General features: G+C 38.7%; 2 protein-coding genes across 18 annotated transcripts in view; one reads left to right on the top strand and one right to left on the bottom strand.

Annotated features, from left to right (window-relative positions):
* The window catches only part of LOC117231637, a 39,980-nt gene extending 30,196 nt beyond the window's left edge, over window positions 1–9,784 (top strand). The window contains exons 3-6 of one of the 2 annotated variants that reach the window (XM_033490258.1): window positions 5,316–5,572; window positions 6,678–6,741; window positions 7,284–7,532; window positions 7,925–9,784. In XM_033490258.1, the coding sequence (XP_033346149.1) occupies window positions 5,316–5,572; window positions 6,678–6,741; window positions 7,284–7,532; window positions 7,925–8,281 (927 nt within the window). In that variant the 3' untranslated portion in view covers window positions 8,282–9,784. The remainder of the gene's footprint in view (window positions 1–5,315; window positions 5,573–6,677; window positions 6,742–7,283; window positions 7,533–7,924) is intronic. The other variant, XM_033490259.1, reaches the window with a different exon arrangement.
* Window positions 9,785–10,150: 366 nt separating this feature from the next.
* LOC117231636 (voltage-dependent L-type calcium channel subunit beta-2) overlaps window positions 10,151–27,759 on the bottom strand; it is a 93,530-nt gene continuing 75,921 nt past the window's right edge. For 4 of the 16 annotated variants that reach the window (XM_033490245.1, XM_033490251.1, XM_033490254.1 and 1 more), the window contains 9 exons: window positions 27,468–27,587; window positions 27,188–27,398; window positions 25,686–25,774; window positions 23,893–23,898; window positions 23,669–23,805; window positions 22,938–23,103; window positions 22,502–22,871; window positions 21,961–21,999; window positions 10,151–18,082 (listed from right to left, as the gene is read on the bottom strand). In XM_033490245.1, coding sequence (XP_033346136.1) covers window positions 17,886–18,082; window positions 21,961–21,999; window positions 22,502–22,871; window positions 22,938–23,103; window positions 23,669–23,805; window positions 23,893–23,898; window positions 25,686–25,774; window positions 27,188–27,398; window positions 27,468–27,587 — 1,335 coding nt within the window. In that variant the 3' untranslated portion in view covers window positions 10,151–17,885. Of the gene's footprint in view, window positions 18,083–19,538; window positions 19,847–21,960; window positions 22,000–22,501; window positions 22,872–22,937; window positions 23,104–23,668; window positions 23,899–25,685; window positions 25,775–27,187; window positions 27,399–27,467; window positions 27,588–27,759 lie in introns of all 16 variants that reach the window. The other 12 variants (XM_033490246.1, XM_033490252.1, XM_033490256.1 and 9 more) reach the window with 7 other exon arrangements.

Genomic DNA, 27,759 nt, shown 5'->3' with positions numbered 1-27,759 from the left:
TAAGCAGATGGTGTATCCATTCCACTCTGGTGCTCTTCCTCAATTTCTCTTCCCCCGAATTTTTTTACGTTTCACGCTCGATACGCCAGATTACTCGCTGGATTTTCATTTAGCGCGGGGTGGACTTCCTCTTCGTCGAATTCCTGCCTGTTAACTTCCCCATTAGGACGATTCGTTTACATGAAGCATGTTTTTTGGCTTCCCGGAGGGAAACTGTTAATTCTTCCAGTTTCACTGTCTCCTTTAATTCTTCGTTATTCGATTACCGAGCAAATTTAATTATGCAAAAGACTCGAAACTAACTGCTGGAGTTACTTGAATCGAATAGTTCAAATTTTTGTTCATTTTGGTACTTACATCTGTTACGGAAGTGATACATTTACACTGTACATGAGAGTGTGTGTGTAAGGGTTAGAGGGCGTCAAGGTCTTAGTGGAGACAAAAGACTGTTGCCAGATGTTAGAAGAATCTAGGATAGTCGGTTGGCGACCAGCGTGCGTGCAAGACGTTCTTCAGAGAGTAATATAGTTGTATAACTGTTGTGTGGGAAATATAGTAAATAATTTGTATTCCCAAATCCTCGAATTTCCTTAACAACATCATTTATCACTCGAATGCTTTCATCATTATTTAACAATTCAGAAATCTAGAAATTTAGAGGGTGCATAAATGTATGACAAGAAATGTACATAATTTACATTTACTCATTTGTACATTATACTTCCATGTTTTTTCACAACCTACTTTTTAACTCGCATAACTAACATCGATCCATCTGCACCTTTTTCCTTTTCTAATACAAAGAATTATTTTATAATTATATCCATTGTAATAAGACGCTTATAAGACATTTTAAAGTTTCCATTTACGATCATATCTCTACCTTATCATAGCTTTAAAAGCAAAAATGAATTATTCTATCGCTTGTAACACGTTCCATCCTACTCTGTGTGTAATTTACATTCTTTTTTATTAAAAAAAAAAGTCATTTTTTACTCCTTCTATTTGGTACTTAATATTTTGCTCACCATTTCAATAGCTCGATCAAAACCTCGACCAGATTATTATTCATATCACTTACGTTGGAAGTGGTTCCATACATATGTAGATAGGGATTGTTCTAACGACAGGATACTTTTAACGCACTCGAACTTCTAAGCAGGAATATCCTGACGTGTATTTCGGTTCGTACAGCCGGCTGGGAGTTATTGATGTTTCTGTGACAGGGTGGCTTCTTTTTTGAACTAGTTCCTGACGAGCGACAGACCCTCCCTTTGACACTTGTATGCGGTCGTCTACACGCTTTTTCTTATCTTCCATATTATTTTCTCTTTCATTAGCCGCCGCCAACGAAGAAAATACACGCTCTGTCGATCGAATGCAGTTCCTCTTTAGACTACGGCCGTCATTAGTAACTTGGATTCGATAGGAACGCGCTACTTCACTCGCTTCGTTATATAAACACGACCGATAACATGATCGACTTGTTGTGCGACAAAAATGTTTTATTAGAGCTGCCTGTTTTATCTTATAAACATGAAAACTATAAAGTGTGAATTATTCATTCGTATCATTTACAATTTATTAACTGCCAACTGTTTTTTTTTAAATTTTTTAACGTTATGTAGGTTTCAGGTCATTGTTAATGAATAGGCGAAAAATATTCATGAAAAAAATTTCATTACTTGAAGGTTACTATCGATAGTAGAAAATTGCTAGAAATTTATTTCTGCGATCTCCATACCGACGACCATGACAGCTGATATCTTAAAAAACTACTCAATGATTTGCTGACTCATATAGTAGTAATTATTTAGTAATAAAAGTCGCAATGATAATAGTACAGGAAACTTGGTATTCCTGTTGAGTGCGTAAATTAATTTTATGTTTTTATAAATACGATTAAAGTTTTATTATCGATCACTAAATATTAAAAACGAAAAAATCGTAAGTCTTGTCAAGATATATAAACGCATCTGTCATATCTTCAAAACACAAGGAAACAAATTTACAACATGAGGAAATCTGAATGTAAAACAGAAACTTAACTCGAATTAATTTCCACATTCAACGAAATATCTCGTACAGGGAACAGAACGTTGTAATGATCCAAATGGAGAAAAGTAGAAAGTTCTGAGAAGGCAGCTTCTGAAAATGGAATTTGGAGTCGTCGAACAAGAAGCGACCTTCGTAACCACGTTCAAGGAGCAGAAAAAGTCGACTAAGGATCGATACTTCGGTGCTCGAGCACTCGCGGATTCCGCGTAAACCGCATAAACGTTCGCGCGTAAGCGTATTGGAATTTCTGCGATGAATCAGAAATCTCGCAATGTGTCTACGTCGCGACAGTCTTTTCTTTCCTCTTCTCTTCTGCAGAAATTACATATACGGTAGCACGGAGAAGACGTTAGAAATTCTAACAGTCCACAAGCGTTTTCTAACGCGACGTTGTGTTTACAAGAACGGCGTATATATATTACTGCTTTGTTAGGGCTCGTTAGAACGGAACACGCCAACTCTCTATCGATTCCCGGTCGTCGTAAAACACCACCGGGAATTCCACGATGGAGGCATGCTAGCACCCCGCTGTTTGTTTAGTTGGAACGCAAATACGACCACGAACCTGGCGTTACGTTCTCTACAAACGATTTGAAATATCGGAAGTATCGAAAATATTCTGTTCCTGAGATAAGAACCATTTTTGAGGCTGAATTTAGCGTGCAGAATATTTCATGTTACAATTCCACAAAATCGACTGGTATTTTCATAATTTCATTGGTATATTTCTTACAGTATTAAAGTAGATTATACTCGTCTTCAAACAGTTCTGGTTTCTTGCGAAATTCTATGCATATACATTTAGTGATTGTTTAAGAATTTCAAAAGATACGATGAATATTATTATGAATATTTCTGTGAATTAAACTCAGTCACCATATGTGAGCGTGTCATTTTTCTCGGAAGAATATATAATTATCACGTTCCTGGCTTTAATATATGAAGATTTTAGTACAAGTATAGTATATTTGTATCGATTTTTACTTCCCTTTAGAATTTTCCTTGTAACTAATTTACACAACTATCCTTTTACTATCAACTTGCTTTAGACTGTTTGTGCTCTTTGATATCACAATTATTGATATTACATTAATATTGATATTACAATTAATCAACTAATGAAGATAAAATTCTATAAACGACAAGACCAAATATATCAATCATATTTACACAAAGTAATTACGCTTTATTGTACAAATATGTACACCAATTATCTAGAATCTAGGATTATCCAGGGATACGGACCAGCCATTCGATGTTTGAACAAGCGTGTAGTAATTGATACGGGGCACCCCTAAATTTGTCCAAACACGTTCACATATAATGCCCATTCAATTTATCCAAGGAATCGAATAGCCAAATAAGCCATAGACATAAAAGGGTCATATTGCGTTACAAAACGATACGCGGTGAAAGGATAATCTCCGCATTCTCTTCGAAACGTGCTCGTCGAATATGGCCGTAGCTTAGCGAAAATCTGAACGAGTTCAATCGAGGTATCACGAACGTCATACTCCGTTAGTTCCATGATTTCGCTTGGTATATTCGAAGAAAATCATTGTGCGCTGACACGTAGCCCGTGATTCGAGCGGTGGCAAGTTTTGTACCGCGCGCGATTCGCCGCATTTGGCGCAGATCGTTACAGTTGGAAATAAAGCGTGGCTTGCGGTCATAAAATCTGCCTACACGTGTTTTCCAAACGCTGAGTGGCACTTGCAAACGTGTGGGCCAAGTCTTCGGCTAGTAACATCTGGCTTATTGACAGATTGGAGTTCGAACGTTTATAATTAGCTACTTGCTTCAACCGTGGTATTAATGAGCTTAATCTCTCGAACTGAACAAGCGATAAATGTGTGCATTTGACGTTGGCAAAATTAATTCTGATTTTTGTGGTCTTTTTCACTAGAATACCAGCGGAATATGTTTCTAATATTAACCTTCGGTCAGAGGCTAGACCATTATCACCAACGTCGATTGCTTTATTTCACAGCGATAAAGCGAAGAGTCAAGTGAAAAGGCTTTTTATCCGCACGTGATAATTAAATTTACTTAAGAAATAAAATTGTTAATATAGTTTGATAAAATAATAATACTTATATGTAAGATAGAAAGCGATAATAAACTTGAGATATCTGTATGAGTCAAGATCGCAGCCTTCGCTGCTTGCAGGTTTAATAATTGATAGAAACAGGAACAACATTTTTTTAGCCCTGAAATATTTAGTTATTCTATAATGAAAGTTATATATTGTTTGAACTTGAAATTTTTATAAAATTTAATTTTATCGTACGAATTTCGGTCATGGACATCTTGATTCTGTTCGTGTGGGGCTAACATCAATTTTCACACCCCATGTATTTAATATTATAGGCTACCGCTGTGTAAACGGAGCTTAATCCTGACATACGAATACACACAAGTATGACTTTTAACCATCTGCGAACGGGGTGATCTGGTGTCTGGTTTATTTTCGGTGCACACATCCCCTCGTAACTGGTGTATCTGAAGGGTTGATAGCGTTTTATGCAGCACGCGTGGCTAACGTCTGTCTCCGAGTTAATTATGGACTAATTGTCAAGGTTCTCGTCTCGTGCATCGAGGCTTTACCATTTTTTTCATAGTTCCTCCTGCGACAACAGGACGTCGTCTTCCTCCACGCTTTTTCTTTCTGCGATGCAGGCACCTTTTAAGGAACCACGTATTCTTCCTTAGAACAACCCTCTCTCTAAATTTTAAGCTAGTGACTATTAAGAGACTTTTAGAATAATATTTCAAACCAATCAAAACATTACGCAAAAGGGTAACTTCTAGATATGTGAGACATTCAGACAGGATACTAACCCCGGAGAAAGAAAGAAGAGAAAAAATTTGTGATATTAGAAATTGCAATGTGAATAATGTACCTTTGCTTCCGTGGATTCCACGGATCAAACGAAAATGAATATTCATCCTAATACTTGTCCAAGATTTTAATTAATCTTCTCAAGTTTTAATTAATCTAGTTAATCGTGAATATCGTATCGATTAATTCTACAGAGATCACAGTTGAACTATCAGATTCTCTTATTCTCAATTCTCTTATTTAAGAATTTCTGACCAGACAGCTCTGACAGTAATCCAATCTATTTTTAAACGAACCCCATGAACGATTGAATTTTTCCATCCCAAACATTCCTAAATCTATTTACGGGTTTGCAAACTTTGCAAAACTTTTACCAAAATACATGCATACTAACGATCTTCAATCTTCCTTGCAGACAACCATAAAAGTGTACGCCAACTGCCTGCGACCAGACATCGAGTACAAGACCCTGTGCATCTCGTACGAAACGACTTGTCGTGAGATCGTCCAGAACTTATTGAACAAGTATCGCATGAGGCACCGTGATCCCAAGCTGTACTACCTCACCATGGAGGTCACCGTACGAAGACCCAACGTGAGGACTGTTCTTCCTTTGGACGAGGATGCAAGGCCTGCCGTCTTACAATCGTGTCATCCTCGTGGCGATTCCAGGTACGATTCCGGTCATCCTTTCTCCATCTACTCTTTTAAACTTACCTTCCCCTCGGTTTCGGTCGGCTACGTGACGTAATTTCAGGGCTCGCGACCGACCGTAAACACGATTTCTTGTGGGTCGATGAGCACGAGCCAACGACGAGCAACGTCCTTTCGAGAGAGATTCCCTTTGTTCTGGCTTCTTCGAGTCGTCTGGCTCGACCGCGCGAGACGTGCCTTTATTTATGCTAACGAGTTGGGGGAATAAGTCGGAGGATGGTGGCTTCCTCGTTTCGCTTAGATTTTTAATCGAAATGGTAGCAGCGTTATAAATACAGTAGTCCGCTGTTTAGCTTCTGTGAGATGGACTTTTATAAGGTGATGAAAGAGTTACGATGGTGTACTTATTGAACTGGAAAAATACCCCCATAAAACGTATTACAAATCGATGTAATCTTCAACTTTCTTTTTAGAAAAGGCAATACGTCCATAGGGGAAGCTAGTGGTTGCAAGTAGACCACGAATGTCCACGTGTTTATGGAAAATTTAAATGTGCAAAAATATACAAAATTTACACAATACGCAGAAATAGGATACATAGTATTCAAAGTGAAATCTTCGTTACAATATTTAAAAAATGAAAGAAATGACTACTTGAATTTCTTCAGTTGTTCACAAATGCAGCAGCTCGTAGAAATATAAATTTGCATAAACATCTGCATTTAAGCACATGGTTCGTATAGCAAGGAACACATATTTCGTATTATGCAAGGATCCATTATATTTCAGTTCTTATTTCAACGTAAAATGCAAATGTATGTATTCCTAAAGACGAAGAAAGGTGTCGAGATACTTAAATTTCGGGAAAGGTCTGCGAACAGAAGGCAGAAACGTTTAGATTTTAAGTGTCGAAGCTTTGTGTCGTGCGATAGGAAGAAGGCTGGAAATCAACAGTGTTTTCATGGTAGTTCGAAACTTCCGGCAAAGATATACGTAGACAGACAGTGTTTGACTGGAAGTTTCGGGTCCCGTGTTTTTACGTAGAAGTAGCGTTTGTCGATTCCCTTTGAACTCGCCGACCCCTACGATATCCATGAAATTCACGGATGTTTTCTTGTTGCAGATTCTCGTTGCAAACACGCCGTGGTGGACTTGTCAAAATATACGACAGCGCGCTCATGTCCGGAGTAAGTTACGCACACTTCAGAACCGTTTTACATGTTTCCTCGTAATTTAATTTGCTATTTCGTTCTATTCCATCTTATTTTACTTTACTCTATTTTACGACGTTTAGAAATCCGACTAGTCTATTACCTTTACCCACTTTCCATATTCTTTTCTATTCTGTTCTGCTGCGTTGTACTCCATTTTTATTTACTGTATTTTATCGTACAGTACCCAGAATAATTAGAGGGTGATTTTTACTGTACCAATCGAGAGAATAGACTTGACAGTTTGACTTTAATAGAGACTGACTTTAAAGCAAATATTTACAAAAAAAGAGTAGAAATACAAGAAGTGAATGTAAAAATCAAAGTGACACAGAAAATGATCCCTTAATTATTATGTAAAGAGCGGTGGTATTATTCTCTGCTCTCACTTATTGTAATTTTCTTTCTTCTAATGTATTGTGTTCTGTCTTATTCTGTGTTTTATTCTATAAAATTGTATGTGCTACTTTACCGATATTTTTACAAGTAATTTATCAAAAATATTTTATCGTTTACAGTCAAAGTACAAGAGTCTACTAGTCTCAGAACAGACTACCGTCGACGAACTGATCCAGATGTTATTGAGCTGCTACAGTTCTAAAGAACGCGTCGAACAATTCTCTCTATACGAAGTCTGCGAAGGCGAAGAGTACCAAAGGAAGTTGCATCCTGACGACTCACCCCTTAAAGTCACGCAACGATGGGCAAGCGCCGATCGTCATCTTCGCATAAGACGCAACCCTGACTACAATCCTCATAGAAGAAAAGTACATAAACCAGTTATTAACTACCTTAGATTCCCTTAATTAATCCACAATTACCTGAGAAACTTTCTAAATATTTTTATTGAATATTCGGAATATGTATTTGAAAAGCTTCCTCAATATTATTCTACCCAGCAAGTTAAAAAATTAATTATCAGGAGGCAAACTAGTCGATTTCTAATTTCTCCACAAAAGTCGATTTCTAAGAAACCAAACGATCATTGTACGTGTTTTCACGCAAAGAACAAAGGAATTCCTAATCTTGGATGTTCTCCAAGACTGTCGATTGTAATTGCGCGTACGAACGCATCTCGCTGCGTCAACCAACATAATCGGCGTCATTCATTAGAACATAATAGAAAGTCAAATTCGTTACACAATCGTCCTGTTCGCAGAGCATGTGGGCGTCGGACTCGAGCATCAGCATGGCGATGTCAAGACTGAACCTCCACAGTACCCATCAGGCCCATTACAACCCAGGAAACGACAACAACAATCATTTGCAGTTGTATCAGCATAAAGATGCCAGTCCGATCAACAATAATAACATCCATAAGATCGACCAACATCATCTGTCCTTGGGCTCGCTGAATCAGCAACCAAGAATCGTGGTGCCCCACGCGACACAACTACCGCAGTTGCAACTACCTCGAATGCAACAATTGCCTCAGAGCGTCCCATCAACGCCAATCTCATCGAAACACATCACAGCGTCCTCGTACGCGGACTACGAAAATTATTTGTTCATATAAACGTTGTATAATTAATTGTAATTTGTTGATAGAATTGATTCATGAATGCTATACAATGTGAAAATGAAAAATGAAGTTGCAGCTGCATGAAATGTGCTGATAATTGGCTGCAGCTTTTTCTCAATCGTGTTAAGCAGTATTTGAAGCAAGAAGTTGAGTAATGGTGAGAGCTAAAATGTAGCGAGATTTTTCAGGTAGGGCCTAGTTTTCTTTGGAAATTAGAATTTGAGGGAAGATTTTGGAGGAAGATTAATTTGCAGGAATGTAGTTCTTCAGATTTGAGATTATTTGTGAATGGTAATGGATTATGAAGGAATAGAAAGTAAATGGTAAAAAGGAGCACTGATTCGTGTCTCGGCTATATCACGTCGATCAGACAGAACAAAGAGAATTTACGATTATAGTCAATAGCGAGAACAATTGTACCAAAGGTAGACGTACGAAACGTTAGGTAAATAGTATATTCAGCCGTATATTGTGTAAATGTCTTGCGATAGAGAGATATGCTAATGGACAAAGTCAGAGTGTAATAACATGTAAGCCTTTGGGACTTATCTGAACGTCGTCGTTAAAGTATTGAATTAAATGTTTCACAATTTTATGATGTATTACGAGGAGATAAATAATCGAGGGGAATATTAATATTTTTACAGGCAACTTCTATAGAATTTGTATAAGAATTTAAAAATGGTACAAAATAGTCCCGCGGGTTTCACACCATCGTGTATTTATATGTTAGAAATTACATTTTATCCAAGAAGATCGAGGAATGTAACAATTATTTATTTATAACAATCGTGTATGCGTCTAAGAGAGCGAGCCTAAGAATTTTAAGTTATTTTAGCAGGATCCCGTGTTGTAAATTTCGTCGTGCAATACGATCGAACGGGATTCGAGTGTAAATATATCGAATAAACGACGAGGTACTCGGATAGCTTTGGTAATTACCCCTAGTAGCCAGTCGCGATTGTAAATGTTACAAAAATTGACGAGTTTATCTGGTTTAATTTTCACAAAGCTTGCATTTAAAGAAACATACTATCAATGTTATATCTTCTTTTTATAAATCGTTGTAAATAGGCAATTCTATCTTCTATCTTTTCTACTCTTTTCATCACGTTTCGTTAAGGTTGCATCGATTGCCAAAGAGTCGCCACGATATAAAACTGAAAACCGCGTAGATTTAATCACGTGCGACAAAACAAGCAGAGCCTATTTCTTTTTCGCCGCTTATGCGTGTTGCGAATGTAAAATCGTTGCGTCGAGATTGCGCAAATAGATCGCGAGTTCCGCGCGATTTACCAGCTTAACTTGTAACGAGTACAATGAACCTTGTATTATTTCAAGCGACACGATAGAATGTAAATATTCATTTTGTAACGTCGTTTATAATTCATCGAAGAAAAAAAGTTTCGTCTCACGTGTCTAAAAATTTAATCGATTTTCATTCCCCTATAATCTTCGTGTTTCCTTACGACTAATAAAATAACACAATAAGATAATTAGTTGGTTGCGTGTTATGCACTTATGAGGAATTTAAAAACACAAAGATGGAACAACCCACATAGTATAGAAAATAATATAAAATATCCAAAGCGCAGTACAATTTATTTATGTATAGTATTTAATTCGTATTTTTTATGTCTCGATCTCGCTTTTATTTCAAAGAAAAGTTTTCAAGAAATTTTGAAGTATAATTTTATTAAATTTAAGAAATTTTCTACAGATAGAAAATAATCTAAAAGATACGAGGGGGTTAGTAGGTAAAATAAATTTGTTCTTAATAGTATTCATAAAAGGATAAATTTGCATAATTGTCCGCGATCTAATATGCAATTAGGTTGAACATGGAGATAACAACACGTTGCATTGTGTGATGATAAAAATTTTATTTACAAATGCGACAAATGTAGGAATTTTGCTTACCAGTGACGTATCGGAGAGGAACGAGCGTAACGGTTGATCGATTATCGATCGCTATACTTTCAGGATTTTCCTAATAATAGTTAACGCTTTTATCCTTCCCCTGAAATCGTCGCTATATAATTTTCTCCGGTATCTTCCTAAACGCCGTTCTTTAGTCGACGGTACGTCGTTCTCTCCGTGAAATCACTGATAGAGGAGAGATTCACTGAGATGTAACAATAATAAACTTTACATTAAATACGATTAGAATCTAGCTATTTTTTTTCTTTTTTTTTTAAGGACTATGCGGAGTGTTACAGTAATAGAAATATTTATTTTCCAAGGAGAAGGGGTTCGTCTTGCGGGATACTTTCTGGAAAAATCGAGGATGGGCCGTGTCGAAGGGGAACGGGGATGATGGAGGGACAAATAGGGGGAGGGGAAATATATTTTTTTTTCATTTGAAGTTTCAAAGGATAACATCACAGCATTGACATATCAACATCGAAACGATCAAAGCATCGCGCTCCTCGAGACTCGTCGACGATGAAATTAATCGTCGATCAAGTCGATCGATCGTGTGTTTCCTATCTACTCCTTCCGATTATTAATTTCGAAGTTTCTTTTGCCGAAGTTGAATCGATTAGAGGTAAGAATTTTGTTAACCGTCGAGGAACTCTCGAAGGGCGCGCTGCCACGGCCGTAACACTTTTCATTTTTGCTATAGAACAATTTACAACATCTCGTTTAATTAATCACTTCAATTCCGTCTCCGAAGAACCGCAGCTCGCGCACACTGAACCGCAAATTCTCTCGTTCTCCTCTTTTCCTCCTTTCTTTTTCTTTTTTTTTTTTTTTTTTTTTTTGTTATTCATCCGTTTCTTCCTCTCTCTCTCTCGATCTCGTTCACACAAACGCATACAAACATACACTTGCTCCAATTTCTCCTCTCGTCCATTAAACTCGACGCGATTAGACGAACCTTTTAATTCGTTTAACAGCAAAGTCATCGATTATCCATTTTCAATGAATATCCTCTTTCTTCTCGTTACTCGCACGCTGATTCCTCCGCGACAACAACGAAATAAAATTCGCCCGAGGAAAACGAATTAGATCGCTCTCTTATCTCAACTTTCTTCCTTCCTTTCTGCAGTTTTATTTTCTTCTCTTTTACATTCTTTCTCCCTTCCTTTCTTCCTTGCTTTCGTTCGCTTGTCCGCAATCGAAATCAGTCGCACGAGGGAATAATAGACAATATACACAGGGAAAAAACTTTGATCCAACGAACCAGCCGCAAAAGAAAATAAGTGACCGAGAACGTGAATGCGCGGCGTTTGTTCCTTAGAGTTAGGAGACACAACGTGCACACACGCACCACGTGAGGCAGACACGCGTGAAAGCACGTCGAAATTGAACACGTTAGAATTCACGTACACAGGCGACAGGACTTCGTCCTCGGAGCGACGCCGGTTGATTCGAATCGACGATCGTATTTAATTATACGGGACGGCGTGAACAAGAAGCAGCTCTTAGCAGTTGCCATTTTTTATCGTAATCGTATCGACCGGGCTTACGTCGTAATATCTTTTTTCCTTCAACGATCAACTATCAATTTCGCTAAAGATAAAAGAAGAAGACAATTGCGAAAATATCGATTAGTTTGTCAAGGCCAACCGCGAGACGAAGAATATTTTCAGCCGCGTTTTAGTTCTTTTGTTTTTAAAAATATTCGGATTGCATGCAATCGTCTCTATCTGTCTCTACTACAGCTCGACCTAATTCTAAAACGTTTTTAAAACGCGTATGATCGACGGTGAACAGCGAACGTCGTACGCTTCGCTTTTCTGTTTTGCTATGGTACTGTTGCCATTTTAGATTACGTCTAATAATCGAATACAGAAAGCGGCAGCAGGAAGCCGATAGAACGCGTCAATGTTCCCATTCTGTTCGCGCAGAAACGTATTACCGTTGATGCGTCTGCCGCGGTTTATTACATGCATAATCGGAGACAAAATCACGATCATCGAGTCAAACCGACAATGGCGTCCATCGTGATCCTAGCACTACTTTTCTTTCATTCTTCGTCTCCCATCTCCTCTCTTCTGCCTCTCTGTGTACACACAGATATATACTTTCGAAACCACGCTGTACGCAATGTACCCAATAATATTTCATTGCGAAAGCCTTAAGGCTCTTTACAAGGACAGGCGTTTCGCCATATATGTCCCTAAAGCAAACATAACACCGAGGCACGGTCCACATCTACGAAGAATTTGCTAAAAATTGTTCAAAAGGAGAACAAATTTTTTCACAGAATATGGGTCGTACGAAACGATTATCTTTCGTTCGATGCTTTGTTCTTATAGTGCCTTATTCTCTTATTTTTTTTTTTTTTGGACCTTCCAACCATTCGTGTAATTGGGGTTGCATTCTTCGAGGAGTGCGTCGATCGATCGCACGAAATCGGCCGCCGCGACGCCGGCAAAAGCAGTCTAGATTTTAACAACACATTCACGTGCACATGGTGCAAACCAACGCAACAATTCACTCCTAATTAATTTAAACTCGCGCCCTAATTTTTTTAAATACATCGAACGAATTGTACTTACGCCCTCTCGACTCTCGCAACTCTTGAAGAAAGGCTTACCCTCTATCTCTCCCGCATCCAGTCTTCCCTCTCTCGTCTTTCTCTCGTTTCTTCCTAAACAGCTTAAACATCGATATTTAAACGCTCGTTAATATGTTCTCGTTAAGTCTTTCAGAAGAAAATTCGATTGCGTTGCCGATTGGACTTTCAGCTTTCCTGCATGACATCGCGATTTTCAGTGAATTGTATCATTTCTTTTTTGTCTTTCGAATTTTTCTTTTTTCGCCTTTTTTTAATACTTTTTTATTTGGCTCGCTTGTGATGGGAGATATTTTCTTTGTTCTCTTTTGTCTTCGCTAGAACAGAATGTGTGTCGATTTTTGTAGGCATCGAACGAACTTGTCGCGTGCGAGTTTTAATCCTAGATCGTTTTACTGAGAAATACTACAGAGATTTCCTTTGTCTTTTTTTTTTGTTTTTTTTTCACGTAGATCCGAATTGACGTCGATCGAAAGCTACAAGTTACGTTTCATATAATTTTTTTTCTCTCGTTTTGCATTTAATTTAGCGCGCTAATGCACGTGTTACAGATTCGAACACTAGTCTTCGATATATCGAAAGAAAGAACGGACTGGAAGCCGCTAAAATCCTAAACCGAAATCGTTAATGATTACAAAACCGACGGGTCTCGCGTCAGTTAACTACTAGGGATCGTACCGTAAGAAATATTAAGGGCTCCTTTCAAATTCGTGTATCGTGTGTGTGTGTGTGTGTGTGTGTGGTATTTATGTGGCCACGTGAGACGCCATAATTCGTATCAGGTCTGCATGACGTGGGTTTCTATCGCTGCCTTTCGAGCGAAAGATTCTTACAAAATATTATAAAAAATTCTCATTTGCTTAAGGATGTGGGCTAGATATTGTTACACATCCTCTATCAATCGCGTCATTGACGTCTAGAAAAAATTGTATACAATAGCTACGATTTAAAATCGAGTCGCCTATGCGTCGCGGCGCTATTCGTAGTTAAATCGCAGAAACAGAGAAACTTGTTAAAATAATCGAGCAAACATGATATAAGAACATTACCCTAGTACAAACGGCTTCTGTTCGACACGACGAAACAAAGTTCAAAAGAAACTCTAGCTACTACCGAGCATTCGTTTCCAAATTGCACTCGAATCGCGTCGTGAAGAAACCGAAACGCACGCTCCTTCTCGCATTGAATTTTGACTAAAACTCGCCTACATCGAAGTAGAAGCGTGAGTATCTTTAAATAGACATCACCAGTGATAGTGTTTTGCAAATATATTTTACCTAGTATTTACAAACGTTGGCTACAAAAAACATTTTACAGTTAGCGACCAATAGAATACTCGCGAAACTGGAAAACGTGAAAAATCGTGAAACGTGAAACTCGAACATTCCATAATGTGCCTCGAATTCGAAACAAACTATCTTTTTATATTTGTCATAGATTTTTCAGCATCTTCGCTCGATTTATAAAAATCTTCCAGTCTAAAGATAACATATGGAATTTTCGACAAGCGAAATTATTACCGCGCAAGGCGCCAATAAAATTCGTTTAACAGCGTAGCGATTGAAAATTTAGGTCGAATGCTGATCTCCACACGATCGTCTACTTAATTGTTAAGGCGTCTTTAAAGTTCATCTTGAGAGCGTTCCACGAAGACTTTCGCTTCGATACTCGCTCGATCCATCGGTGACGCCATTAAAATTCAATAAACGGCGTTGCACGAAGATTTTTGTAATCTTCAACAACTATATAATCTTCCAGCGCCAATTTAATGTGGCGAACAAACAACGAGCTTAGTAAGAATTTGAAACACTTTCGATAAGACGACGACGCTGTGAATCGCTGGCAGAGATACATATATCGACAAGAAATTACGATCCACGCTCAAGTTTTGAGATTCAAAGGACCGTGCGCCAAATCCTTATTTTTAATTTATTTTTAAAGAAAAATATGCCAGCGATCGGCCGTGGAAAATGCGAAAACTGCGTGAAAACGATAAGAAAATCTCGCTAAATTCACACAGCAACGTCATACACGAACGCATATCGAACGTAATCGTTCCGGGAAAGAAACACTTCGTTTCGCTAGTCTAATGATGCATAAGTGATCGTTTTAAGTAAAATTCCCTAAATTAATTTAGAAAAATTCATTATATTACGTTTCGTACATTTTCTTTTTTTCTTTTTTTTTTCTTTTTTTGCCCTTTTGATATTATTTAATTATACTGGCCGTGCGCAAGGCTATTTCTGCGAAGAATGGCGAGCTCGAGATTTGTTCGTTCTACTTAAGAAACAACGTTGATGCGTGCATCTAAAAAAGAAATCAATATACACGAACGACCAAAACTCGATTAGCATTATCGGTTGTCACGATTACATTCGTGCAACTGGTATGCAATCAAGAGCGTTTGTATATGTTTCTGTATGTGTGCGTGTATGTGTATGAGTATGTTTTTGTATGTGTCTGTGTATACGTATTGCATCAATTGCTCCATAAATATTTTTCGTATTTTAGTTGCAGCAAGTTCGTAGTGCGTCAAAAGCGTTGATCACGAGGACCGAAAGTGTTTGTAGATCCGTAAAAACAATGAGAAACGTTGACAAATATCCAGCATTACCATGATCCTCGCTGCAGCTGACGACGCTGCATTCACGACAAAATCGAAACGGAAAGGACTTGTTTTTAAAGGCTTCTTACAATATGTACACGATATCTATTGATTCTATGGTATAGTATCATCTCTCTTGTTTCACTTTCTATCAACTTTCATTCTATTCCTTTCATTTTCTCCCATTCATTCTTGCTCTCATACTCACATTTTGCCTCGATCGGAATTTTGTCGAGTGACAAAGGTAAAAGTGTTCACTGCGTACATACGTATACAATATATTTATATATATATATATAATATTATTATTTATATATGTATACTATATACACAAAATGTGTTTCACTGTGTGTTCTCGTGTGCGTGTGCCCGTGTATGCCTGTCTGTGCATGTGTAACACGTTTGTGTATGTGTGTGTGTATGTGTATTCACATTTCACCAAATAGACTCTAATAAAACGTATAAACACGTGAGCCTAGCGCGGCGATCATCAACGCGCCATCGTATCGATAATCGAAAACTTTTAATCGCGTACGACAATAATGATTGATTATCTCTGATCCCAACCCATCGCCACGCAATGTTAATTCGTTTCGTTATTTTATTTTTGTCGAGTTTCTTCCATACTCGATCGTGATATCGTGAAATTCTGCACGAACCTCGTGACGAATACGCGAAATTTCTAAAATTTCTAGAATTAAGAATTTAATCATGCGATCGATCCTAAGGTAAATCGACTAGAGATCATTTTCCTCGTTTCTCCTCTCTTCTCTCTAAATCGAAGCAACTATCGCTGTTCTGTCGGCCGAATTGAAAGAATTCCACGCGAAATTCATATCGAAGTTTCTCATTTCTTTTTCCTATGATTTCTCTTTTTTGTTCGTTTCTCACGATTTTATTTTATACTCCCTTCTTTCTTTGTTTTTCTTTTTTTCGTTTAATTAGCTCCGGACGATCGTCTACCTAATTTCGAGCGAAAATCTCGTGGCGTTTAATGAAGACTCGATGCCGATTCACGAGTTCCCCTAGCTGGCTTATAAATCATCGATCTGAAAAATCTGATGTTTCTCGTGGGGTTGGGTAATAGGGGCCCGGGAGGAGTCAGCGCAAAGATTAAGGCCCCAGGGCTCTTTTTCTCTCCTTTCCTTTCTCTCTTATTCTCATGCTCTCCCTTCTCTCTCACTCTTTCTCATTCTTAAAAGTGTGTTTCTCTTTAACTTTGTTCACGTGACTGTTCTCATGTCAATACTCATCTCGTTGAGCTGGCTCCGCGAATGGGGGATTTATCCTGTGCGTACCTCATCGACAAGGACATTCGATTATTCGTTTCAATCCGCCCATCGTTATGCGGAATTCCTGTTGGAAAAAATGCTCGTGAAAATTTTTCACTGCCGCCAACACGCTCCATCTCTCTCACTCGCACATTTTTTCTCTCTCACACGCTCTCCATTTACGCGAACGAACTTTGTAATTGCTTTGATAAAATTTCTGTAAAACAGAGGAGGGTTGGGGGATGGGAACAGAACAAAGCCATTTACTCGATAGTTTCATGACAACAACAATTGGTTTCACTAGAATGGGTCTTTCTACTTGTACGATATCTATCGAATGGTCAAGAAAACGATCGTTACGAAATCAACAAGGCTCCTTTAATCGAGAGTACGATTACGAAAATAGAATCTACAATGTCTGTCACCATGGACACGTTACTCTGTTACGACAAATTACGCCATGTTTACTTTGGAACCAATAAAATGAAAAAATAATGCACTAGCTCGCTAACTCTTGCTTCCATCATAACGAAAATAGTCGCAAACGGAAGAAAGTGTATACCTCGTAGGATGAAACATTCGTGTATCATAGACAAGCGTGCACGCGTACCATCTCAACAATCCAACAAATAAAAATCAAAGCGATTTACCTGAGATTCAAAATCTCAGCTCTACGAAAGAACAACACTTTGCATAATCAACATTTCTACTCTCTGTTACAGCGTAAAGTATCGTGCACGCTTTCTCGGTAACGAGAATCATTGGCATAATACGATGCAATGTATCTATAATAGAAGTTCTACATCGAGATCCGGCACCAATAAACGGACAGAATGAAGAAAATGAAAATGATTCTGCATGAAAACACGCTGAGTTCCATGCGTTACGTACGATGCCGTATACTAAAGGCTAGAAATATCGTAACGAAAGGCGATTTCTATGTAAATTGTGGGACAGCTCGAACAACAAGGGTCTAGCTATTAAACAGTAAATCGAACAAAATGAACCATCTTACGGGTAGCGACAGGAAAGAAACCCCACTAACAGACCAGAGCGCAAATATTTTTTGTTTTCTTCGCTACGGTAGCGTTAAGCACGTTCGTACGTTCAGTAGCGTACCAGGTGGCGACCCCACTAAAGAGCAGTGGTGCGCAGGTGGGGACAGCGCTGTAGCGACAGGCCCCGGGGCCCCAGCTCCTAAATGGCGTTCAATGCGCGCGGATCTTGCTGCTGGCGACGCCTCGACGCGCTCCCGTAATCGACGCCACTGACGTACGATTCCTCCTCGTTGCCGTAGTCGTGTTCACTACGATCGCCCCGATCACGATCCATCCTCTCCAGCCTCGACTTTCGAGTTCCTTCGCTCATGTGTCCGCCGCTGTACGATCCTGATCCTAGATTTTTTGGTAAAATTCAATGTTACAGTTGTTAATATTAGTGGGGTTCAGGGAGCCTGAATTTCTGTAACTTAGCCACGATACCCCTTACGTAAATCTATAGAATTTAAGGTGTTACAGAAATTAGGCGCGATTTTGGGGTAAAATTTGAAAGGAAGCGAATTTTGAATATCGTTGTTTCCTGCTCAAGTTTTTGATAGTGGAACATTGTTAGGATTGGAGCTTGATTCTAAGAAATAGAATTATTTATTATACGAGTTGTATAGAATCCATAAATTGAATTGAAGAGAATTAATTTTAATCTCTTCTTAAATTTAATTCCGAAGATATTCCGTATTCCTTTCAAATTTTTGTTATTACTCAAGCTCGACGAGCTAAAATCATAATTCGATTTAACTTATAATTCTTATAGTTGATGTTACAGTATTAAAATATCGAGCTTGGCAATCGAATTTCACGGGGTGTCACTCAAAAAACTAGATTACAGAAGAGATTGTTACTTCGACGTTAAGCTGGACGGTGAGGAATCAGTAAGTCCACCTACATGTCACACCTAAAACAACACCGCAACGACACACCATACACAGTGCATGCAAGCTAGTTATGCAAAAAAAAGTGCAGGGCGCGTACAAAAAAGACAGAGAAAAACGAGAGGGGCAAAAAAAGACACGGTTTTGCAAAGACTCCGACGTTCGAGCTATCGTTGCGCTGGAGCGCAGACATCGAGAAATAAACGAGTCCTTGAAACTCGACGCAAGTCCTCCTCCATGGACTTGCTTCGACTAGAAGGAAAAAAAACTATGCTTTTCATTGAAAGTGGAATTCGCGTTCGTTCAGAAAAAAAGGAAAAAAAAGAACAAGGGGAGAGCACAAAAACAAAGCGAATATCCCAAAAGAAGGATTTCGAAGATCTTCCGAGAGACCGCGCTCTGAAATTCCTCTTGAAACAAGTCATGTTACGTGTAACATTATTCCATCGAAAAATCTGTGATCCTCTCGATTCCCATGATCAAGTCTCGTTAATTGATTACGCTTCGTTAGGCTATTCTATATCAACCTATTCTATGTGAGAAGGGTTGGTGGAAGGGCTTGCGAGACAACCAAAAACAAAAGGGGAGATAAAACGAACAAATAGAACAGAACTGTAAAAAAAAAGAGATTGATTAAGAATTGAAACGAGAACGTAAGGAGAATCACTTCCACAAAACAGAACAGAACAGAAATCTTCGTCGACGGATGAATCGAATGACAAAAATAATATAAAATAAAAGAGAATAGACGAATGAATTAAACAAAAAAAACGATGGAAAAGTGAGGAACATTTGAGGTGAACCAAATTAACCAAAATTAAATAACCAATCGATTAAATAAATAAATCCTTCTCTTTGGGTAAGAGAAACAAGAATAAGGTCCCGTTTCACCGGGCCCGTGCACCAAACCCGTCTATACTTACAACGCGGCCTTATTAAGGAGGTTTCCCTATAAACAGACAGTCTCTAATTCTCTCGATCGTCATCGTAATCCCCCGTGTATTAAGATTACGGGGGAAGGGGAAGGACGACAGAGTACAGAGAATTGGTCAGCCGGTCTACGCCGTAAAATCTCATCCGCGATGAGGAGGAAGTGTGTGTGTGGAAGAAGCGTCGTCGTGCGTGCGAGCGTTCTTTTAGCTCGACTCTTTGGGCTTGTTCTCGTCACCCGGACCATAGGTGAACTGGCCCTGTTTTCGGATGACTCCCGTGGCAGCCACCGCCTCCACGACTTTTACACGTAAACAAAGAGAACATCGGAGTCAGAGCTGATTGCCGATCATACTTCGACCTGGTGCTTTCTTTTCTTTTTTCCGTTTCCTTTTCTATTTTTCGTTTTTTTTTTTCTTTTCGTTTCTTTCTTTCTATTCTCGATCTGAGATTTTAATTTTGCCAGTGGTAACGGAACGTTTTAACTTTTTTCCTTTTTATATTTTAGGTAGAGTCGTCGTTTTGGTGGAGATTATTGCGATTCATCGAATGAGGACTTTTTTTTTACGATGAAACGAAAGAGAAAAAGATAGAGAGTATGCAAGGGTGGACGGTCACGCGCTTGTTTACGTGTTGTTAGTCTTGCGTAGCATGTTACACGCGTGGATTTTACGTGATCAACCCTTAACTGGTAGCTCATAAGATTTATTTTAAGATTTTGGATCCAACCAGGCGGTTACTATTCACGTGACACGTATTTCCTTCTGTCTATTAATATTCTCTGAGCATAAACATTGAAAAATTGAATCTTTGACGACATGCTAGTGCAAAATTATCGAAACGATGATTTTCTAGTCCGTTCTTCGTGCAGTCGATAATTTTACAAGAGGAGGAATAAAATTCTTCCATATATACAAAATGAAATTAACCAAAAGTAAGATTTTTTTTACGTCAAAATATATAAAAAAAATTCAATATGGTAAATGTTCAAATACTTTTACGAGCCTTCGTATACAATGTCATAATTGCGAAAATTGTTTAGAAATTATTCTACCGTACCAGTTGAGGGCATTGAACAAAAAGAATGAACGATCCATGAAACATGATAGCTTCATTCACGATACTATCAAGAAGACGTTAGTCTTTTCACTTTGAGAAGTCTTTGTCCGTGACGACATCGTGAACGCATGCTGTAAACGCTTTTAATGAATATTAATAGTCGAACAGATGTCACGGGTAAATCCACTCGTGTCAGGATAGTAGACAGAGCGCAGCGTGCACGAGGTAAGCTGCAGCTAGAATTATATTAAACGATCGTAGAGATGAGGATGAATAATAGAGGCGGTGAAACTGACGACGAGGGATGGTCGTGTCTTTCTGGTGGATCGCAGAAAGGAAGTGGATATGAGCAAAGAAAAACAATATGAAAACGTGATTGAAACTAACGAGAACGAACGCGCCATTGTCTTGCAGAGGTTGATACATGTTTGCCGATCCATATATCGTCGCTGAAAAGAAATTCAATATAAAGGTGTCGTGCTTTCTGTACGAATATCTTTCACCGTGATACGTGTATTTTTCTTGATAGTTCAAAGACTGCTAGTTTATTTTTAATCTGCCAAATCATGCGGAAAACGCGCAAGTTAAAATAATAAGTTTGTAGGTATAGTTTAAACCAGCGTTGTTCGCGTTGGTGGAATCTCCTTTCTTCCTTTCTTTTTTTTTTCTTTTTTTTATAGAACGTGATATTAAAATTTTTATAAGAGGAAAAGAAAAAGAAGGTTAAATAGGATTCTTGGAATTTCCGAGTTTATTTCGAACAGCGCTGATTTAAATAGAAGAAACAACGAGAGCAGGGTATATACAACGAAAATGAGAGATATAACTTCTCGCGCGTCATTCAGACGCTATAGCGTGCACACGAAGAAGAAGGACGTGCAGCGTACATCGAACGATATATCGTAATAATTTACAAGGCTGAGTATAGGTCTGCAACCAGCGACTAGCAGTCTTTCCAATAAAGAGTAACTCTACGTTCTAACACGAATCCATGCAACGGCTACGTGCAGCTAATGATACAACTACAGATGTGTTTCATTACTAGCTTCGAATGTCGCCATTGCTCTTTCTCGAGAATCCAACTCTCGATAACAAAAAAGAAAAAAAAATGGAACAAAAGAGGAAAAACGAACGACGGTGTTTGTTCGCGCGTTGAAAAATACCAGAACGAATATAATCGTTTCTCTCCGATTTATTCTATCAGCTGAACCTTTTATCTATTTTCTTCTCTCTATTTTTCTACATCTTCAAGCAAGTAACGGAACACAGGGTGCGCGACGTTGGACTCGTAGAAAGAGAAAAGAAAGAAAAAGGGACGTGTGTACAATTTTGCGCTCGAGAAAAAGGTTGGGTTACCTCTTGGCTCGTGGCCGTAGTAACTCTCATGATGGGCACCTGAAGAGGCAAGAAGAAAGTGTCGAGTGTTAGTTGACGGAATTGGGGCTCGTTAGAGTTTCAAGTGAGCTAGAAACCTCGACCCAACCAGCCATGACTGAGAGGTGAGGATCGCATTGAGACTGTGTGAAAAGGATTGACAGTCGTGGACGAGAATAATGATGATGATATGTCGCGATCACCGAGCTTAAATAATTCTCTGTGGTAAGTAATTGACTGATATATGATTCGATGTCGTTGTCTAGATTTTCAGTCTGAGTCTATCGAAATCAAATCACGAAATACACAAAATTCCTCTTTTTACCAGCAATTAAACGACCCAATTTTAAAATACCTTTGAAATACAAATACTCTACTCGTCTATGAAGGTGTACAATCCTAACCAGGCCATTCTCCGCGATAATGAAACTCACGTAGAATATTTGTACTTGGTAACATTCTGCTACGAGATCCTCGATGATAATATGCGACCATAATCGACGCGTCACAATGAATATGATACCTGATGTGACGCGAGGTGTTAACGCGTCGACCGGTGCATCCGGTGCAGGGATCGGACGTGGCACTGTAGCGATCACTTGAGGATGCGTGGCCCTCCAGTAAGCTTCCAGGTACTCAGCTACGTGTTCGCAAGCTTCCTCCAGCTGATTCTCATCCAAGATAACGTCGAACATCTCTGTAGGACACTGAGCCAATTTCTCAGCAGCCACCATTTGTACGTTCAGATGTCTGATCTGCGACTTTCCACGCGACTTGATCAACCTTTGGAGCACTTTAGGTGACGAAATCTTCAGGTAGACGATCGTTGGCGCCAGGCTGGTCTTAGCTAACTGCGACGGATGATTGATGGTATCGCAGTCCAAAACTACCAACTAGAAATTAATAGTGGTAAGTGGACAATGTTTAGAAACGAGAGGATCAAATGGTTGATAAAGTACCTGAAGGGTTCTGGCAAGCTCAAAAATCCTCTCGATCTCGGCTTGAACCTCCGCCAAACAACTGCTCCTGCTCGTGGATCGTTCCATGATCGCTCGTTTTGATGGATTGTTCAGCAACGATCTCTTTGCCAGTGAAATGTCTGCCATTACCCTAGTGATAATTATTCTGAAATCGTAGAAACAAATATTTAGCCAGAAGTGCAAAGAATGGAATACTTCCTCGTGCAAATAGAATAATATTCGAATAATATCAATTTACAAAACATCCTTCGTTTCTTGTCGCATAACATGATAAAGTATTATATAAACATAATTATTCAAATAACATTGGCTCACAAAATATTTTTATTTTGTTATCATATTGTATGATAAGATATTATGTAAACCTCACAAAGACTAGCTATTAACTATATAATAAATTTCTTCAATATTAGAATTTTATTCTTAAGGAATGTGCCAAGTATAAATTAATTTAAATTCATCTTACGTATAGCGTACCGTTATTAGTAAAATAACTTGCTACGAATTCAATAATTTTTAGTAATAGTAATGAAAAGAGCAATCACAGAAAAAGTATGAGTGATGGAAAAAGTCTATTTGCAGATTCGAATTCAGCATGCATATGTACATAAATGTTACGGAAAATATGCAAATAGATGTTCAATAATTGCTCTTATAAAAATAATTGTTCTTCGACTAAGAGCTTCAACTTTAAAGAGAGCTTCGCGTACCTGCCTCGGAACCGATGTTTCAAATAATCAAACAACGCCTTTTGCATCATGTCCGTCACCTGATAACCTTTCAACGATGGACCGACCAGGACGACAGGCCTCATAGATGGTACAACGTCGTACGGCGTGGTTGTTTCCTGAAAGCGAGACGAACGAATGAGTCTAGACCGACTAAGAGGATGTCCTACACGCCAGGATCTGCCCCAAGATAGTCTCTCACTTACGTAGGACTTCGTGCGCACGGAATGCAACATTGAAAACATTGAAAACAGTTAATGGCGTCGACTGGAGACAGTATACGACCTACCCTCCTGCGCGGCCAAAGACCTTCTCACGGTAATATCGCCATCTCATTGACCATCTTTCTTCAGCATTCCAAAGGCACTTTGGCCAAGCAGAGTCTGTTTTCTTTCTTTTCTTTTTTTTTGTAAACTACTGATCAACCTAAGCTATCAACGATCTCCTACGCACTAAATCTGTTCTCGTTAGAAGCCATCATTCTACCGTGTTTTCGGCGAACCATTTTCAGCAAACGGACCACGTGGTTTCATCAAGGTCAGGGCATCTTCGACGAGATCGTCCTCGTCATGGTAAAATGATCCGCTAAGATCGAATAATTGTTACTTGATTATCGATCGATGCTAGAAATTGCTACTCACATCGACACACTGACGTATTGTATATGTGTGGTTAAAAAAGGAAAGAGTACAGGAAAAGGAACATTTGACACAGTTCGCAGAGCAGTCAGCCGAGAAATAATGGACTTAGACTTTAGAATAATTGCTTCTTGTTGGCGTAATAAATTGGCGGAAATTGGAAGTGGGAATTATCGGATAAACTCTCGGTTTGGAGAGTTACGAGTCTGAAAGCTCGATGCGCGTCCTCTGTCCTTCCTTACTTTCTTCTTCTTCTTTGATTCGACAGATATATACGATGCACAGAGACAGCAGGTATCCCAGTATCATACACACAATCGCATACTCACAGAAATAAATCTGCTAGTCCTCGCGTGGCCCACGATATTTTCTAGCACCGACAGATAAATTTAGACACGTAAGCCTCGTCCACGTCACCGGTTTTATCGAACGCGAATCTTTGCCAAACCGACGAAAAATTTTGATTGGACCTATCTAATATCCCATAGAGCTTATCTTCGTCCGTAAGAGTTGATGAGATACTTCGTGAATATCTATGGGATCCTTTTTGAACGTCTATAAAGTTTTACGCCTTCTTCGGCGTCTATAGAATCCTTTTTGCACAATGGCTGTACGAAGTATTCGTACACATTGTATTTATTACAATTAATTAGATCTACGTAATATAAAATTTCATGTTCATGCGACTACAAAAATGTTGTACTATGGACGTGAAATATAGGATTTGCTGAAAAATATTTCATTGAAATATAAGGCTATATTTCTGATTATAAGTATTTTGACACCTGCTGGTTTCACGTAAAAACGTAATAATTAATTTAAGTAATCAAGGAATACTCGATTTGAATTTTGTATTTCTGCAAAGATATCAACCAATATATATAGATAAAAGTTGTTAAATTTGGAAGAGTTATATAAGCAACATAATAAATATGAGTTGATTCATGTAGTTTTTTTTTTATTTTGAGACAAATTAGATGGAAAACTTCAAAAGCTAAAAATTTGATGAAATTATTATTGTAACATTACATTATTATATCGTTATAATATTATATCTTTGTTTCAAATAAGACAGCGTTTCTTAATGTTTTTGGTAATTTCCTAATGATTTTTCAGATTTACTTAAGTGTCCTAGTACTCATAAACAGCGGTGTACGTTTACAGGATTCCTTCTGAACGTTCATAGGATCATCTCAGGTTCATGCAAACGTGGACGAGACTTTTGACTAGAAATATATACTTTCTCGAGCTGTCGACTACAAGACTAGAGACCCAAAGTAGAATCAGGCACGACGTTAGACGAGTGGACACAAAAAGGATCGGAATAATCATAGACACTGCGATTCGTCGAAATCGTTTACCGGCTTCTTGAAGAAGTTCTTCCGTTTCTCCTTAGCCGGTGGCGTGGTCAACGTTGCCTTACCGCCGCGGACGCTGTCGCTGTCGTCACCTGTCAAGAAAAGAAATTGGATCGAATTAATCGTGGAAATCGATCCTTCCTATGCATCGTGCATCGACGGATGTCCCTCTTTCTCTCAAAGGAAAACTAGAGTGAGAAGCGATCGAATGCAGACTAAGAAACCTAGGGTACTAAATAAATTCGATGCTGTCGAATATGATTGTCTGGAGAGATCGTGGAAGCAACTACTGAAAAGTTCATTTACAGCATAGAATACTAAATATGACGTAAATTGACTGGGTCTGTGCGTGATCGTGAATAGAGTGGCTGTCGGCGAACAGGATCGATTGATCGTATCGTCGAGTCTGAACTATGAGGCGGGTGAACGTGGATACTAATATCAAGCGTGTGATCGTACTCGTGCGTGGGTCATTGATGAAAATCTCGAATTAGTATCTTTTTTACAATATGAGAAGGAGAAATTCTCGATCCGTAGGATCAGTGTTTAGACGAAACGTTTAACAGTAGAATTATTAAACTTGTTACAAGTATGGATCTTTTCCAGTTTAAAATTATTAAAAACATGCAGAAACTTTGGAAAAATTGATCTTGGATTTTATTCAGAGAGGAACGTGATTATTTTCATTATATCACTTTGATTATAATCATCTATGTACATTTTAGTATACGTTAACCCATTCGAGAGAAAAGTACATTTTCTCACAGGAAATTTTCAAGGATTGACATTTCGAAATTTTTATGATCCTGTTCGAGGATTACATATCTTTATCTCGAAACCAACGTCATTTCTTAATCTTATATAATACTCTCTGCAATACACGATTTTACTTCTAGTGACTAATAACGATAACACAAATACCTTCATACGACGCATAGGATGCGTCAGCATTTGATTTTACATCAAATAAATACGGCATGTCCAGTGCGTCACCGGTTTCGAATAGGTTAAAGTAAATGATCGGTAGTTCTAGAGTTAAGAAGGCGGTCAAAGTACATGCAGAAATATTTCCAATGACCAACGCAACGTTAGCTGAATTTCCTATGATCTAACTCGCAGAACTCGATCATCGCTAGTCGAGGATTCACTCTCTTAATTAAAATAAAAACGGGCAAAGAAGAATGGTGAGAAGGTAAAGAAAGAAGCCCACGACATATGCGGTGTAGAAAGAAACAAAAGCTACTATAGTGTTTGTATATGTACATATACTTAGGGCCAACTTAGGATTCTTTCTGATTTTTAGTGTTCTTTCGTGTTTTCTTTCTCTCTCGTATATCTTTTCTGTCTCTCTTATTTCAGTTTGTATTTTTTGTACGACGAGCCGACGATCTCCCTCTCTCCGGTCTGTGTTTTCATTGTCGAGACATCGATCGGTCGAGAATTGCCGAACTGGTCGGTACACCGTGGTTTTCGGGGCGGAAAGAAAGAAGGACGTGCTAGGATACCTGGTGTAGGTGGTGTGGAACCACGTGAGGGCATACCACTCTCGCCAAGGTTCCCTGAAGACCCTCCACGTGCCGAATAGAGACCCTTTGTACCACGTGCAGCGCTCGCCTGCTGCCTCAGGGCCTCTAATTTCACCGGGGACGGGATGAAGCCGACGTCCGCGTTCTCTTTCACCAGCCTACCTATCCACCAATTGTTGTCGTACTTCTCCTGAAGAGTTTCGTGGACGATCGATTACTTTAGATCGTTAAGAAAACACACAAAAGATAAAGAACGTACCTTGATGTGCAGGAAGTCGCGGACCTCGAAGCTGATAGCCGAGCCATGGACAGGCGAATCATCGTCGACAGATCCATCATAGCTCACATTGGTCCGTACTGCAAACGCTACCGCTTTCGTCTGTATAATTTACAAAAACTTTCTATTAAAGCCACTCTATATAATTTAACATTAATTACAAGTTATACGTTAACATGTTGCCTACCACATGGTGGTTATTGATGATCACGTTCTTTACTAAATTTTTTATAATGATTAAAAAAGGATAAATCTCGTGGACTAATAAATTTCT

This window comes from Bombus vosnesenskii, unplaced genomic scaffold (genome assembly GCF_011952255.1).
Source record: "Bombus vosnesenskii isolate JDL3184/JDL3185 unplaced genomic scaffold, Bvos_JDL3184-5_v1.1 scf7180000013273, whole genome shotgun sequence".
Lineage (NCBI taxonomy): Eukaryota > Metazoa > Arthropoda > Insecta > Hymenoptera > Apidae > Bombus > Bombus vosnesenskii.
This window is presented reverse-complemented; position numbering and strand designations above follow the sequence as displayed.